Source organism: Eurosta solidaginis, chromosome 4 (assembly GCF_040869045.1).
Source record: "Eurosta solidaginis isolate ZX-2024a chromosome 4, ASM4086904v1, whole genome shotgun sequence".
Taxonomy (NCBI): domain Eukaryota; kingdom Metazoa; phylum Arthropoda; class Insecta; order Diptera; family Tephritidae; genus Eurosta; species Eurosta solidaginis.
In genome coordinates this window covers 220,638,267-220,654,464 of record NC_090322.1, presented here as the reverse complement: position 1 = coordinate 220,654,464, position 16,198 = coordinate 220,638,267, and the positions used below count along the sequence as shown (strand labels likewise).

The 16,198-nt window shown below is 42.7% G+C and overlaps 1 protein-coding gene across 2 annotated transcripts in view; it reads right to left on the bottom strand.

Annotated features, from left to right (window-relative positions):
• Nucleotides 1-16,198, bottom strand: part of Gmap (Golgi microtubule-associated protein) — a 186,598-nt gene that overhangs the window by 17,456 nt on the left and 152,944 nt on the right. For both annotated transcript variants that reach the window (XM_067784815.1, XM_067784816.1), the window contains 2 exons: nucleotides 10,498-13,799; nucleotides 4,885-5,048 (listed from right to left, as the gene is read on the bottom strand). In XM_067784815.1, the coding sequence (XP_067640916.1) occupies nucleotides 4,885-5,048; nucleotides 10,498-13,799 (3,466 nt within the window). The remainder of the gene's footprint in view (nucleotides 1-4,884; nucleotides 5,049-10,497; nucleotides 13,800-16,198) is intronic.

The following is a 16,198-nucleotide window of genomic DNA, read 5'->3' as shown; positions in this document are numbered from 1 at the left end:
TTTTTGATTTATGATTAATAATATTTGTAAACTTGATTTTATCACAAGTGGGCGCTGCCACTCTGATTTTAAGAAAAAATTTCATGGCGTTGGTAAATCCCGCAGTCGCACCTTTTTAAAGTTGTTGTTGTTGTAGCAGTGCTTCGCCCCACCTAACAGACGCGACCGATCACAAACTGTCATCAATATCCTCTAACGGGAGTCCAAGGAAACTTGCTGTTTCAACAGGGGTGGACCATAGGGAAAGGGGTGTTAGAGGCGTTGGTTCCACATTACAATTAAAGAGATGGTTGGTGTCATGTGGGGACACATTGCAAGCGGGGCATACATTTTGTATGTCGGGGTTGATTCTGGATAGGTAAGAGTTTAACCTGTTACAGTATCCAGAACGAAGTTGAGCCAGAGTGACACGCGTTTCCCTGGGGAGTATGCGTTCCTCTTCCGCAAGTTTTGGATACTTTACTTTGAGTACTGGGTTCACCGGGCAATTCCCGGCATAAAGGTCCGACGCCTGTTTGTGGAGTTCACCAAGGACCTGCTTGTGTTTTTTCGCTTCATACGGCTGTGTTCTCAGATGCCGTATTTCCTCAAAATGCTTACGGAGATGACTCCTTAAGCCCCTAGGCGGTGCTGGCTCGTCAATCAGATGTCTGTTGGGATGCCCAGGTTTCTGGGTATTCAACAGGAACTGTTTGGTCAGCATCTCGTTTCTTTCCCTGATGGGGAGTATTCTCGCCTCATTATGTAGATGGTGTTCTGGGGACATAAGAAGACAGCCCGTGGCAATTCTGAGAGCAGTATTTTGGCAGGCCTGTAGCTTATTCCAGTGGGTAATTTTTAGGCTTGGCGACCATATGGGTGACGCGTAGCACGTAATCGGCTGGCTAATTGCTTTGTATGTAGTCATGAGCGTTTCTTTATCTTTTACCCAGGTACTGCCAGCAAGGGATTTGAGGATTTTGTTACGGCTCTGAATTCTCGGAACAATTGCGGCTGCGTGCTCACCAAAATGTAGATCCTGATCAAACGTCACACCCAAGATTTTGGGGTGTAGGACAGTCGGTAGCGTAGAGCCATCGACGTGGATGTTCAAAATGGTCGACATTTGGGACGTCCATGTTGTAAATAAGGTCGCGGAAGATTTAGTCGGTGATAATGCCAGGTTTCGCGAGGCGAAAAAACTGGAGAGATCAGGGAGGTAGCCGTTTATTTTGTTGCATAGCTCATCGATCTGTGGGCCTGGGCCTGTGGCCATTACTGTGCAGTCATCGGCGTAGGAAACGATTGTGACTCCTTCCGGTGGTGAAGGTAGCTTAGATATGTAGAAATTAAACAAAAGTGGGGATAGGACACCACCCTGTGGCACCCCTTGTTTAATTCTCCTTGGCTTTGATGTTTCGTTTCTAAATAGCACCGATGCCTGCCGACCACCCAGATAATTTGCGGTCCACCTTTTAAGACATGGGGGAAGGGTAGACCCTTCCAGGTCTTGCAGTAACGAGCCATGGTTGACCGTATCAAAAGCTTTTGATAGGTCTAGCGCTACGAGTACTGTTCTATGGTGGGGGTTTTGATTTAAACCGCAATTTATCTGGGTGCTAATGGCATTTAGCGCGGAGGTAGTGCTATGGAGTTTTCTGAAGCCATGCTGATGGGAGGCTAGTTGCAAATTTGCTTGGAAATAAGGGAGCAAAATGGCTTCGAGCGTCTTTGCTACTGGCGATAGGAGAGATATCGGACGATACGACTCTCCTATGTTAGCTGGTTTACCAGGCTTTAGTAGCGGGACCACCTTGGCCATTCTCCATTTCTCGGGTATGACAAAGGTGGAAAGGGACAGGTTGAAGACCTGCGCTAAATATTTGAAACCCTCTTTCCCTAGGCTTTTAAGCATCGGCATGGCTATGCCGTCTGGGCCCACTGCTTTGGATGGTTTAGCGCGACCAATGGCGTCCTCAACCTCTTTAGCGGTGATGGTGATTGGTGACGCGCTGAATTTGTGTTTATGTGCGTGTCTGTTGGCCCTCCGTCTAACTTTGTCGACCGTGGAATGCATTATATATTGTCGGCAGAAAACGCTCGCGCATTTTTTCGCATCCGACAGCACTTTGTCGCCAAAGGCGATGGAAACTTTGTCTTTGTGCTTGGTCGGATTCGATAGGGACTTTACGGTGGACCAAAGTTTACCCACACCGGTAGAGAGGTTACAACCTCTTAGGTGCTCCTCCCATTTCGCCCGCTTGTGTTCATCCACAAGCAATCTGATGCGTTGGTTTATATCCCTTATTTGGGGGTCGCCTGGATCAAGCTGCCTTATAAGGTCACGTTCTCTCGCTAAGTTTGCGGCCTCCGCCGGGAAGTGGGGCCGGATTTCGGGAATTCTCCCGGCGGGAATGAAACGTGCCGAGGCGGATTCAATGACCTTGCGGAAGGCACGCTCCCCTTGGCGGGCATCAGTCGGGATAGGGAGGGCAGCAAAGAGGTTGTCTGTAAAGGATTTATATTCTTCCCACTTTCCTTTTTTAAAGTTTATGTGCTTTGCACACAGAGTATATTAACTTTCATAACATAACGGGTTATCGTAACGGCATAAACGAACCGAGATAAATATAGACATATCAAAATGCTCAGGATGAAAAAAGGAATTGATTTAGCTATGTCCGTCTGTCCGTCTGTCTGTGCACACGATAACTTGAGTAAATATTGAGATGTGGCCCCCGGATTTTTTTGCCCATTTTGTAAAACGTAGCACTTGCGTTGCCAAGAATAATTCTAATGATAAAAGTATATTCGATAACCGAAAGTACATTACCTTGTTCTCGTTTACTGCGCTTTTATTCAGCCCGATGAAGGCAAAACTTGTGCCGTGACATTTAATACAATAAAATTAAGTAGTATCCAATAAAGTTGCATTGTCTCCAGCTTAATTTTCATTGCTAAGATAGCTTCCCTCTAATCCAAAAAATTGGCAAAGTCGCTTAAACTTTGCAGGAAGCTTTGCTTCGGACAAATCAGCTTACAGGTCATTTGTTTCTGCGCTGAAGCCGTAGTGCTAAGGTCCAATCAGTTTGTTGGCGATGGGCTTCAGTCTTTGATTAAGTATGTCAGATCTAATGTACGATAGTAATCAAACTAAATCCGCGGTTTGTGGATGGATTAGGAAACCTATCTTTCTACTATATAAATTGATGAGTGAGTATGGCGTGTAGCTTCCGCAACCGAATTGTCAACCTCACATACGCGAGGCGAATCCTGTTACAAATATGCATGCATCTATCATACACATAGTAACAGGCGGGCTCTGGCGACCAGACGTTCTTCATGGAAATAGGTATTGGGGGCCGAGTTGGCCTAGAAGGTTAAATGTGGTCATACTAAATCGTTTCCGAGATAGTCGGGCTAGTTTCTTAATGTTGCTTGTTACAAAACCTTCGTTTAGTGTCGCTACAACAACAACAACAACAAAAGTGCGTGTAGCGTCCCGTCACCACAATATTTGAATGCCTCGGTGGGAAGTGTGTCCTTGTTTTGGTACTTTATTACATTTAGTTCGGATTTTGACAGCGTCATTTCATTTTCATTTTGCTTGCGGAACAATGGGTTCATCATCCACCTTGCTATTTAGGAATAATGGATAATCACTTCACAGCTTAAGTAGGCTCCGTAGGTTGGTTGCAGGGTTGGCAATAAAATTATTGCAAGAATTTGCTCTGTTCTTGATGCCTTTCGTCATACGCGGGCTTTTAAGTAGAATTGTCGGGCATTATTTCCATTTCAGGATCCTGGTAACCGCACTCTTCTTTCGCTCCCTTTTTCAGCCTAAGCGTCTCTCTTTATAACGAAAGCACTCACTTGCACCACACGTAACGGTCACTTATTACTCTCAATCTCTGCCTTTTTACTATCTCCTACTTTTCTCCGCGTTAAGTGGCATGTTAGCTCCAAACGCGCAAAGCGAGTCGATCCGCAAGTTCGAACAAGTCAGCAAATCGCTCCTCGAGCGATCGTGTTAGTAACAGAAGATTTACTCCCGGCGCGTACCGAATTTAAAACCGTCGCAACATTATCGCTTGCTACAATCTTACTAAAGATGGTCTAATATGCAGTATGTTTCTTCTCTAAGGCTCGCTCGAAATCAGAAGTGTCCGCGAAGCATGATCACATTACTCATGATCACACAACTCGCGTGTATCTTTAGGCGGAAAAATGCTTACAGAGAACAGGCGCGAAAGCCTGTTGTAGAAATTCGTGTGTAGTCTTTCGACTGCACTGAAGCGTTTGCATACCTTAGCAGATACCGGATGTTGGCCCGAGTCGAGCTTAGGACTTCGTTAAATCAGCTCTTCCAGGCTACTGATGGCCACTGGATTTCACAAGATGATGATCCGAGTACTACATAGCCGGCAAAGTACTGCTTCTAGGAGTGTTTTTGTGGTTACAAAAACAATATCATGAAAGACCTGTTCCCACTGTAGTACGAAAAACTTCCGCTTGTCTATCTATGGTTAGGACAGCGTATTTTCAAGTTTGTTTTTGAAAGAGTCCTTATACACGTCGGCCATCTTCTCTTAAATGCACCACAAATTTTCACACATTCAAAACTAATTTGAAAATTTAAGTAAAATTTAAATAAAAGTTATACACAATCACTCCCAACATATTTTTTAAAGTGAAAATAAACAAAAAGTCATTCATAATTTCTTCGCGCACACTAATAAATATGCCAAATTTTCTGTGATGCTGTGAAATGAATAAATTTTTCTGCAAACATTTATTCAAACTTTTGAAACTTTGTTGTAACTTTATCGTTTCACAGAAAAAAAAATTCCACTCAGATCCCGAATTTAGTTTTTTTATTAATAAGAAAAAAATTTGCCAACTCACCATTTTGGAATTGTTCGAGAGCACATTGTAAATTGCACAACGCCGCCTGATTCTTCGATTCTCGATCTTCGGCCAAGCTCAACTTATTGACTAGTTCATCACGCTGCTGCAACAAAAGCGCATACTGGGCCTGCAATGTCTCGGCATGCTGATTGGCGCGTATACTGTGGAAATTTTAAAAAATGTTATTTAATAAAAAGTTTAAATTCTTTTCAAAAATTATGACAAGCCTTACAAAAAACGTTATGCATACATAAAGACGAACATAAAAATAATTTGTTTTATTACCAACACGAAACTAATGAATTGATTTTGGAGCGTAACAACGTTCACCCTAATCAGTAAACAGTACACAAAGAGAGCTTGCTATCAACAACGTTTGCCAATATTAAGACGCTTACGATCGCGGCGACGCTTACATTTGTGCGAATGTTCTAATTTTTGCTGTGGCATTACAAATGCAAATTGGTTGGAGTTTAACTGTAGTGTTGGAGGTGGTGGTGGCCCTGATCGCCTTACCCACAAACAATGGCGACAACGATCGCATTAAAATATCACCGCTTGCCCTTTCCAACTGTTCTCGGTTTACCTACCTTTCCAATGCAACTAAGAATAGTTATTTCAAATGTTTTGTGAGACGTTATCGCTTAACAAACTCATAGCCATGAGTAGTGACGAAGCTTAACGAAAGGCTTAAAAGCGATAACGGCTACTGTATGTGTGTTATATTGTGTCGCGGCGAGCTATCGTTATAAAAAAAATGGAAGCAGTAAAGTGAAAATTGTATAAACTAAAGAAATACAAACAGAAAATTAAAGCAGAAAGGTGTGCGATGCGATGACGAAACTAGAAGCAATTTTATGGTGCCGCCAATGTGGCACATACACACATAGACCTTGTTATATATTTATATGAGTGTATTTATTTGCTTGTACCGCGACTGGCTTTGTTTTTGCCCTATCTACACCCCCGCCTTGCTGCTTGACTCTGAGAACGAACAACATATTGTTTGCCCGGTAATTAGGTGATAATTTTACTTCAATTTCAAATGCGTTTTTTACATTTTTAATGCTTACTGTACCTCAATGGCACCGCTGCAGGTGGTACAGCGTACCGTACTTGTTTGTTCAGTGGGATATACATACGCCGCTACATATGTATGTATGTACATAAATGCATATAACATATATAAATAAAATAATGATGTACATACATATGTATAATGCACGTTATTCCCTAAACAATTAGCGTTGCTAGCTTAAACAATTTAGAACAAATAATTTAAAAAAAAATGTTTAATTTAAACGTTGGACGCGTCAAATTTCTATTGATAGCCATAAGTAAGACCAACTGAACCTTAATCAGGTTATGCTACGCCTCATATTTTTAGAAATTTCACGCGCCCTAGATCAATGACCTAGATTGATTAGGAGTGTGATGACTAGTACCTAGGACCTAACTAATTATTTTCTAGCTTTTAATATTATTATAACTTAACGTAAGTATTGTTTTTAATAAAACCGTTTTTAAAAAAATAAAAAAATAAATGTAAGGCGCGATAACCTCCGAAGAGATCTAAGGCCGAGCTTCTCTTCCAATTTGCGTCGTGCTCCTCTTGCTTTTCCCTACAAATTGGCCGGACGGGACCTACATGTTTTATGCCGACTCCGAACGGCATCTGCAAGGCAGATGAGTTTTCACTGAGAGCTTTTCATGGCAGAAATACACCCGGAGCGCTTGCCAAACACTGCCGAGGGGCGACCCCGTTGGAAAAATTTTCTTCTAATTGAAAAACCTTATTTCTAAAATTTTGATGTTGCTTTGCCCGGGGTGTGAACCCAGGGCATACGGTGTGGTAGGCGGAGCACGCTACCATCACACCACGGTGGCTGTTCGGTCGTTTGTTTTATTAGCCATTGAGTGCGCTTGTAATTCCCAACTGGTTAGTGAAATATTCTAAAAACATAACTTTTTATCCCAAAAGGGGGTTTTTCAAAGCAAAATAAGGTGGCTCGAACAGCAGCCAATACCTTAGAGTCCCCAGTGCTCGCCCCCAATGAATACATACAAGGTGTAACAGGCGCATATCGACCTCACTCTAAACAATAAAATAATATACAGTCCACTAAAAATAAAATAAATAAATAAATATAAGGCGCGATAACCTCCGAAGAGATCTAAGGCCGAGCTTCTCTTCCAATTTGCGTCGTGCTCCTCTTGATTTTCCCTCCAAATTTGCCGGACGTCCACTAAAAATAACACAATAATATAAATATAAAATACCGATTGGCCCGCCGAATCACCAAAGCTTACACAAACCGTTTAATAATTTTTTTTTATTTTTTTTTATTTTCGAGTTTTTAGTCTTTATTTATTTATTTATTTAATTGCCTATTATTTCTCATTCTATTTAGGGACTCATTATTACAAGGACTCTTTCCTGACAGTTTACTACAATCTAAGTCCTCAATACATAATCCTTCCAAAGACTTTACTCGACTCGGCGCCACGTATGCTTGTGCCTCCTCGAACTCCAAAATATTTTGATGTCACTTCAACCAGACTATATGTAATATTTGTTCCAAATATGAGCCAAATCGGACCACAAATACGAATATTTTTAATATCTGGATCATTGTCGCACCTTGCGGGTTTTTTTTTCATAAAGCGATTTCTATTTCCGTATGTAATATTTGTTCCAAATATGAGCCAAATCGGGCCACAAATACGATTTTTTTTTGAATATCTCAATCCTTGGCGGCGATTTTTTTAATATGTCGCTTTCTATTCATGTATGTAATATGTGTTCCAAATATGAGCCTTATCGGAGCACAAATACGATTTTATTAAATATATCGATCCATGCGCCACCTATCGGATTTTTTTTATCTTATTATTGCATTGTCATCGGGTTGTGAACTATATTCCAAGTTTCAAGCTTGTAGCCTATCGGTAAGTTACTTAAATTTGAATTACAAAATTCGTTCATAAGGGCTTGTCAAGTCAAGCTAAATAAAACCGTTTAAAGCCGAAAACGAATATATAATCTTCATACCCAGTTTCTCTGAAGAAGACAAAATAACGTATTGTAACGAATTTACTGAAATTCCTCTTATTTGCAACCTTCTACTAATGTTCGAATCACTAAACTGTTCAATAAATAACTCCACTATTCAATAATGTAAAATGGCCTTTATTCAAGTACTTCACAATACTACTACTTCTCGACAGATAGCGTGCTTAAATCAAACTCATTCTGATTGCTCAGATTGCGCTCTTTTATACTCTTCGATTTCCTCGTTCCATACTTCTAGGCGTTTCCAGAATTTACTTAGTTACTAGCTATAAAATTATACAGATGCACGTGTATAGCTCATATGCGGGTGTATATGTGAGTGATACTTGCACAAATTATTGCATACTTTTGGGAGTATCTCAGATATATGCATGTGTTTGTGCGTTGCTCTCCACTGCTTGTATGGACAATTTGTGTAGACATAATGATTAATTTGGTTATGTGCATACAAGTCACTGCTCAGTATCGGCTTAGAGATGATACTACCCCTTAGTGTTGCTAGTATTCGTCACAGTATCAAAGTTAGCCGGAGAAAAACAGATAACTTATATGACTTAACAACTGTAACGAGGCTCAGTGCCTCGAGGCAGCTGGAGCGCAAACCATATGGCCATAATAGTATATCATCAATTACAGGTCGTACAGCGTACCTGATTCCGTAACTGCGCTTCAAAAGGGCTTATCGAGACATAATAGAGTTTGTTGGTTGGTGCAACGGTGTCCAAAAGGCGGACGTAGCAATACACGTGTATACCGATGATTCCAAAGTAGTGGACAGAGGGGGTCTGCGGTGTACTGTGCTGATCCAAAAATTAACAAATCCTACAAGCTGCCAGATCACGCGTTTTCAGGCTGAACTAGTAGCCGTAACCAAAGCAGTAGAAACTCTGGAAGAAAATAGCTTAAAATGCAGCCTCCTCGATTTTTATATAGGCATCCAAGCAGAAATTAAGGCAATAATCTGACACAGCACAGCATTTAAAAGTGTGTTCCCTGTTTGCAATCCCTGTAAAGAATCGGAACAGGAGGAAGCATACTTCTATATTGGGCCTCAGGGCATATGGGAAAAGATGGGAATGAAAAAAAACGGATGAAATAGCTAAAAAGGGCGCCTCCCTCGAAGCTTGCTCCGTAGACGTCCCAATTAGTTTGGGCGAGATTAAGAGAAGTGCGAGAGGTGCACATGATCGACCAAGCGGGAAAGGTCATGTGCAGTACCTACAACCCTAGACTAACAAAGGTACTCCTATCATTAAAAAGAGAGAACTGTATACTCATAACGCGTATTATGGCTGGACACTGCCTTCTGGCGTCACATGCCTTTAAATTACGCTTGGTCAGTGATAGCAGATGTAGAAAGTGCGGGTTGGAGCAGGAAACAATCGAGCACGTTTTGTGCTCGTGCCCTGCGCTTGCCACGCTAAGAGGCCAGCTATAAGGAGTGATACGGATGTCAGATCTAGAAGCTGCAAGTGGCATACGTCTGGTATTTGCCAAGACGACGTAGTTATTTTATAACATAGGTCCTGGTGTTTTATAGGGTCTTTTTTCAATTTCGTCGTTAAACCAACTTCTGGTAACACTACGGACTCATTCAACCTATGTGAGGTCCTCAGGAACCGGCCAGTTCAACCTAACCTAACCATGCCTTAAATTGAACGATCAACAAAAGCTCTAACTAGTAAATAAAATAACTGTTTAGTAAAGCTGCACAGAGAAAAGCTGATATTTTTTAGCTTCTGTTTTCGAGTCTCCTTGATGGACTCCATTCTTCCTTAGCGATGTCTTACTCACTTTCCATAAGTAGTTTGAGTTTTCATTCACTGCATAGCAGGTTTGACTCACTGCAGAGACATCTCGTCATATCCATGTGAACTGCCGGCTTTCTTTTCCTTTCTTGTGCAGCCTGGCTTAACAATGATGCACTGTGCTGCTCACGACCTAGTCCTTTAAGCTCAGCACCTTAAACGCATGGGCTACGGGGAGCAGGTCTGTCGTGTCGACCAGTCGTGATTCTCACCACTGTCTTTATGGGGCGGCCGCAAGTAAAGTCCGGGTGTGGAACGTTGAGACAGATTCATCCATGACTTCCCCTTGTAGGATAAAGTCTATTCGTGGCAATAGGAAGATTGCCGTAGCGTCTAACTTTTCCCACGTAACGCGCTCGCACGTCGTTTGTCAAACCAACTATGGTGCTTACTGGAGTGCAGTGCGACCCTTTTAACTTGTCTCCTGAGATACGACTTTATTAATAACTTCGGTGAGATACGACCTTATTAACATAATGTTTCGGATGCGTTACAAAAAAAAAAAACTTTTACGACCTTTCTTTTAGGATTGGTCGATTTGAAATTTTGTTACCATTTCATATTGTCATAACTTCAGTTGGCTTTGCGGCCCTTCGAAGTTGTCATACGGTCAACTGACGTTATGGCCATTGACCTTATGTCACCCTTCCAGAGAAATCGATTTTGAGTGCCTTCAAGTATCCATCAAAGGAATAATATCCCTACCACCCAACACAACTAATTACTTACCTCGCTGAAGTGTATGCATTACTCGACCTGGCCACATCGTCCTGCAGTGCAACCATTTTTGCTTTCGTCTCCTCCAACTCACGTTGCATTTCGATCGTCTCTTGTGTATGCATATCTTCTATTTCTAATAAATGCTCACGCAATCGTTCCAAGTCTTTACGAATAGATGCATTCTGCTCTTCAACTTCTTCCTTCTCTTGCTTTATAAGGCGCTGATTTGTTTGCTCGGTAAGCAAATTAGTGGTGAGGATATCAGATTTTTCTTTAAGGAATTTTATTTGATCTTGTTGTTTCTCGAGCTCTTTGCGTAGATCGGCTAATGTGCTTTCGAGGTTTGGACAATTTTGGCAAGATTTTACTTCGGTCAATTGCTGTTGTTGCAATTGTTGTACCATTGGTTGTAAGCGTTGAATCTCTGTGTAGTATTGCATATTCTCGGCATGTTTTTGTTGTAGCGCCTTAATCATTTCAGCTTTCTCATAATTTAATATCTCGATGGTCTTTGGCAAGTCAGCAGTAGCCAAAAGTTCAGCTTCAAGCTGTGCTATGCGTGTTATTGCTGTAGCATCAGTGCTAGTGGATGTGACAGCGGATTCTTGCAATGCTTTCAGCTCCACGCTATGTGCTTCGTATTTCTTTTTCAGCTCCTCAAATTCAGCTACGAGCATATCTTTTTCTTGCTTGAGTTGTATCAGTTGCTCAGCTTTTTGCTTTTGTTGCTGTAACTGCTCTTGAAACTCATTCTTTGCTTTCTCATGCTCTGCTAATAGATTCTGCCGCTCTTGATTATGATTTGCTAGCGCCTCTTCTAGAGCGCGCCTTTCGTTTGCCTCACTTAACTTGAATATTTCTAGAGAGTTTTTCATTTCCAGCAACTCCTTCTTCTGGCATTCCAACACTATGTCTTTCGCGCTTAGCTCTTGTTTTAGCTGCTGATTGAGTATGGCAAGTTTTTGCACTTCGTCATCGCGGTCCTGCATTTGCAGCGCCTTGAAATCCTCGTTCATTCGTTTCAAAAGCATATCTTTCTCTAGCAAACGCTTTTCGGCTTCTTCTCGCTTTTTTATAGCTTCCTGCAATACTGTTTTTTGTGTCTGCAGTGCAGCTACCAAATCAGCATGATCTTTGCTTAAATGCGCCAACTGGTTTTCTAAATCTTTATACTTCTCCTCTGCTGCCTTTAGTGCACTACCTTCATCAGCTTGTTTAGAATTCATCGATTGTTGTTCATTTAACTCAAACAATAAATTTCCTTTTTCAAGTTCTAAAGTCTCTACTTGCAACTTAAGATCGTGATCAGCAGCACTCAGCTCAACGCAACGCTGTTGCGTAGCTCTCAGCTCTTCTGTGAGCTCTTGTTTTTCTTTTTCGAGCTCATCGTTCTTTTTATTCAATTCATCGTATTCTTGTTCGAGTGATTGATTCAATTTACTCGACTCTTCTAGCTGTGCCTCCAAGTGGTACACCGTCTCTTCGTTATGCTCGTGTATCGTTTCAAGTTTATTGCGTTTATAGTTCTCGAGCTCGTTCAGCAATATTTCATTATTCTTCATCAGCTCGTCACATTGTAGTATATACTGTGAGATGTCCGCTTCGAGAGTTTTCTTTTCATGCTCCCACACCACTTTACTGTCCTGCAAATCGAGTATTTCGTCAGACATGCGCGATATATTCCTTTCCATTGCATTAACGGTTCTTGTAACACGCTCCTGCACAGCACGGCAGGCTTCTTCCATATCGCTGGTCAATTTTGATTTGATGTGTGCGCTCAGTAGGTCTCTTATTTTATCCACACTTAACGGTTCATCATCATCTGCATCTAAATCTGTTACTTCTTGTTTCTCTTCTTCAATGGCTTCCCTAAATTTGGCTTGTGCCATGGAGAGTACTTCAGCACGTAGATTTTCGTTTTCATCATTCAGTGTCTTCAGACGTTCTTGCATTTCAGTACTATAGTTTTGTGTTTCACCTTCAGCTTCGACATTCAGACGCAACTGTTGATTCTCCGCAATCAGATTTTGTACTTTGCTCTCAAGCTCGTTGATGCGCTCCTGTGTGGCGCGCAGTGTTTGCAATTCAATCTGCATACTCTCTTTCTCACTCTCAGCCAATAATAATCGTTTCTCAAGCTCCAGCGCATTTTCCAAACTCTTCTTCATATTTTTGATTTCGTTTTCTATTCTCTCTTTTTCTTCAGCCAATGTCTTTAACTGTTGCTGCGCTATGATAGCTTCTGCCGCCTTTTCTTTAACAGCTTCCAGCTTCTCATGTTGTTCTTCCAATTGTTCCGTGGCCGCGTTGAGTGCCGCATCAGTTTCTTCGCAACGCATTTGCAGCGCTTGTATATTCTCACGTAGCACAGTCGTTGCGAGCTCCTTTTCCATTTCGCTTTCTTGTAATTTCAAAGCAAGACTTCCATTCTCCAATGTCAACTCCGATACTCGATTCTCCAATTGTACAATCTTATCTTTTAGTTCCTCTTTTGTTGGTGGTGTCGCTGGACCTGAGGAATTGGCATCAGCTTCTCGTACCACAATGAATTCGTCTTCGCTTTGTTTACCTGTTGAGCTCGTCGAAGATTCTGATGTCTTTTTCTCTTTTGTTTGTTTTGCCTCTTCCAGCTCCTTGGTCAATTGCTCGACGCGTTGCTGTAGCTCGTTAAGGCTCGCTTCAGATTTCTCAGCCAAATTACCAGCAGCTTTAACCTTCTCAATTAATTCAACATTATCCTGTGACTTCTTATCCAACAGCATTTGCAAATCAGCCATGTCCTCGTGCGATTTCTTTATCTCCTCTTCATACTCTGTAGTTTTTGCCTGCCACAACTGCTTCTCGGTGTCGAAAACTTTTTGCTCTTTCACTAAACCTTCCAGCTGTTTTTGCATACGCGCCATTTCCAATTCACTATTTATGAATTTGTCAGCATGCTCTTTCTTCAACGATTCATAACTGTTCGTAACCGCTGTGAGTTTTTGTTGTAGTTCTGCCTTGAGCTCAAGCACATTTTGTATGGCAATATTATGTTGAGTGTCCAGCTCTTCGAGCGCTATAGTCAGCTGATTATTTTCTTCCTCCAATTGTTTGTTACGCTTACGGAGTGCAGTGGCTTCTTCATCATCATTGCGTTGTACACGTTTTCTGGAGGTCGATTGTGCCTTGCTACCCAGGGGTACCTCTTCCAGTGTGATATTAACCATTTCGTTGCCATTGCCGCTGCTCGATGACTCTGAGGAGGGATCATTATCGGATTTGGTATTGTCTGGCTCCCAGCACCAGCTATCCTCGATTGGCGTAGGAGCGTTCTGAAATTAGAAGAGAAAACAAATAAAAAACTTTAAACGAAGTGAAATAGAGAAGTGTTTTTTTGCTTCATACGGCTGAGCTCTCAGGTGCCGTATTTCCTCATAACGCTTACGGAGATGACTCCTTAAGCCCCTAGGCGGTGTTGGCTCATCAATCAGATGTCTGTTGGGATGGCCAGGTGTCTGGGTATTCAACAGGAACTGTTTGGTTAGCATCTCAATTCTCTCCCTGATAGGGACTATTCTCGCCTCATTATGTAGACGGTGTTCTGGGGACATAAGACGACAGCCCGTGGCGGTTCTGAGAGCAGTATTTTGGCAGGCCTGCAGCTTCTTCCAGTGAGTAGTTTTTGGGCTTGGCGAGCATATAGAGGACGCTTAGCATGCAGTCGGCTGGCCAATATCTTTGTATGTGGTAATGAGCCTTTCTTTGTCTTTTCCCCAAGTACTGCCAGCAAAGGATTTGAGGATATTATTACGGCTCTGGATTTTCGGTACATTTGCGGCTGCATGCTCACCAAAATGTAGATCCTGATCAAACGTGGGGTGTAGGATAGTCGGTGGCGTAGTGCCATCGATAAGGTCTGGGAGGATTTAGTCGGTGATAATGCCAGGTTTCGCGAGGCGAAAAAACTGGAGAGATTAGGGAGGTAGCCGTTTATTCTGTTGCAAAGCTCATCGATCTGTGAGGCTGGGTCTGTGGCCATTATTGTGCAGTCATCGGCGTAGGAAACGATGGTAACACCTTCTGGTGGCGAAGATAGCTTATATATGTAGAAATTAAACAAAAGTGGGGATAGGACACCACCCTGTGGCACACCTCGTTTAATTCTTCTGGGTTTTGATGTTTCTAAATTGCACCGATGCCTGCCGACCACCCAGATAATTTGAGATCCACCTTTTAAGACATGGGGGAAGGGTAGACCCTTCCAGGTCTTGCAGTAGCGTGCCATGGTTGATCGTATCAAAAGCTTTTGATAGGTCTAGCGCAACGAGTACTGTTCTATAGTGGGGGTTTTCATTTAAACCGCAATTTATCTGCGTACTAATGGCATTTAGCGCGGTGGTGGTGATATGGAATTTTCTGAAGCCATGCTGATGACAGGTTAGCTGCAAATTTGCTTTGAAGTAGGGGAGCAAAATGGCTCCAAGCGTCTTGGCTACTGGCGATAGGAGAGATATCGAGCGATATGACTCTCCTCTGTTAGCTGGTTTCCCAGGCTTTAGTAGCGGGACCACCTTGGCCATTTTCCATTTTTCTGGAATGAGGTGGAAAGAGACAGGTTGAAGACATGCGCTAAATATTTGAAACCCTCTTTCCCTAGGCTTTTAAGCATAGGCATGGCTATGCCGTCTGGGCCCACTGCTTTGGATGGTTTAGCATGGCCGATGGCATCCTCAACCTCTTTGGCGGTGATGGTAATTGGTCACACGCTGAATTTATGTTTATGTGCGTGTCTGTTGGCCCTCCGTCTATCTTTGTCCACCGTAGAATGCATTATATATTGTCGGCAGAAGCCACATTTTTTCGCATCCGACAGCACTTTATCGCCAAAGGCGATGGAAACTTTGTCATTGTGCCTAGACGGATTCGATATGCACTTTACGGTGGACCAAAGTTTACCTACACCGGCAGAGAGGTTACAACCCCTTAGGAGCTCCTCCCATTTCGCCCGGGATCGAGCTGTCTTATAAGGTCACGTGCTCTCGCTAAATTTGCGGCCTCCGCCGGAAAGTGGGGCCGAATTTCGGGAATTCTACCGGCCGGAATGAAGCGAGCCGAGGCGGATTCAATGACCTTGCGGAAAGCATGCTCCCCTTCACGGGCATCAGTCGGGATAGGGAGGGCAGTAAAGCGGTTGTCTGCAAAGAATTTGTATTCGTCCCACTTTCCTTTTTTAAAGTTTATGAAAGTGCGTTTTTCTCTGACGATGAAGTCGGCGGTACGCTCGAGCGAAATGAGTATAGGCAGGTGGTCGGACGCCAATGTTACCATCGGCTGCCGTTTGACGCAGTTTATGAGTTCTGCGCTCACGATTGATATATCCGGCGAACTGTGACAGCTTCCTACCATACGTGTGGGGGCGTCTTCGTTTATTTTGCAGAACGTCGTTTCTTCTATTTGATCCGCCAACATCTCACCTCTACTGTCCGCCCGCAAGTTTGAATGCCATAGATCGTGATGGGCATTGAAATCGCCTAAGATAATCGATTGTTGCCAGTGAGTAAGACGCTGATATTAGAGCGGTATCCACTGGGGCAACAGGTGACAGGAGGGATGTGGATGTTGATGATTGACGTTCTAAGACACTGTCCCTGCGGTCGATGCCGGGATCAAATATCTGATATTGCACAGAGTGGTGTATGATAAACGCGAAGCTGCCTCCATTTCCGCTCTC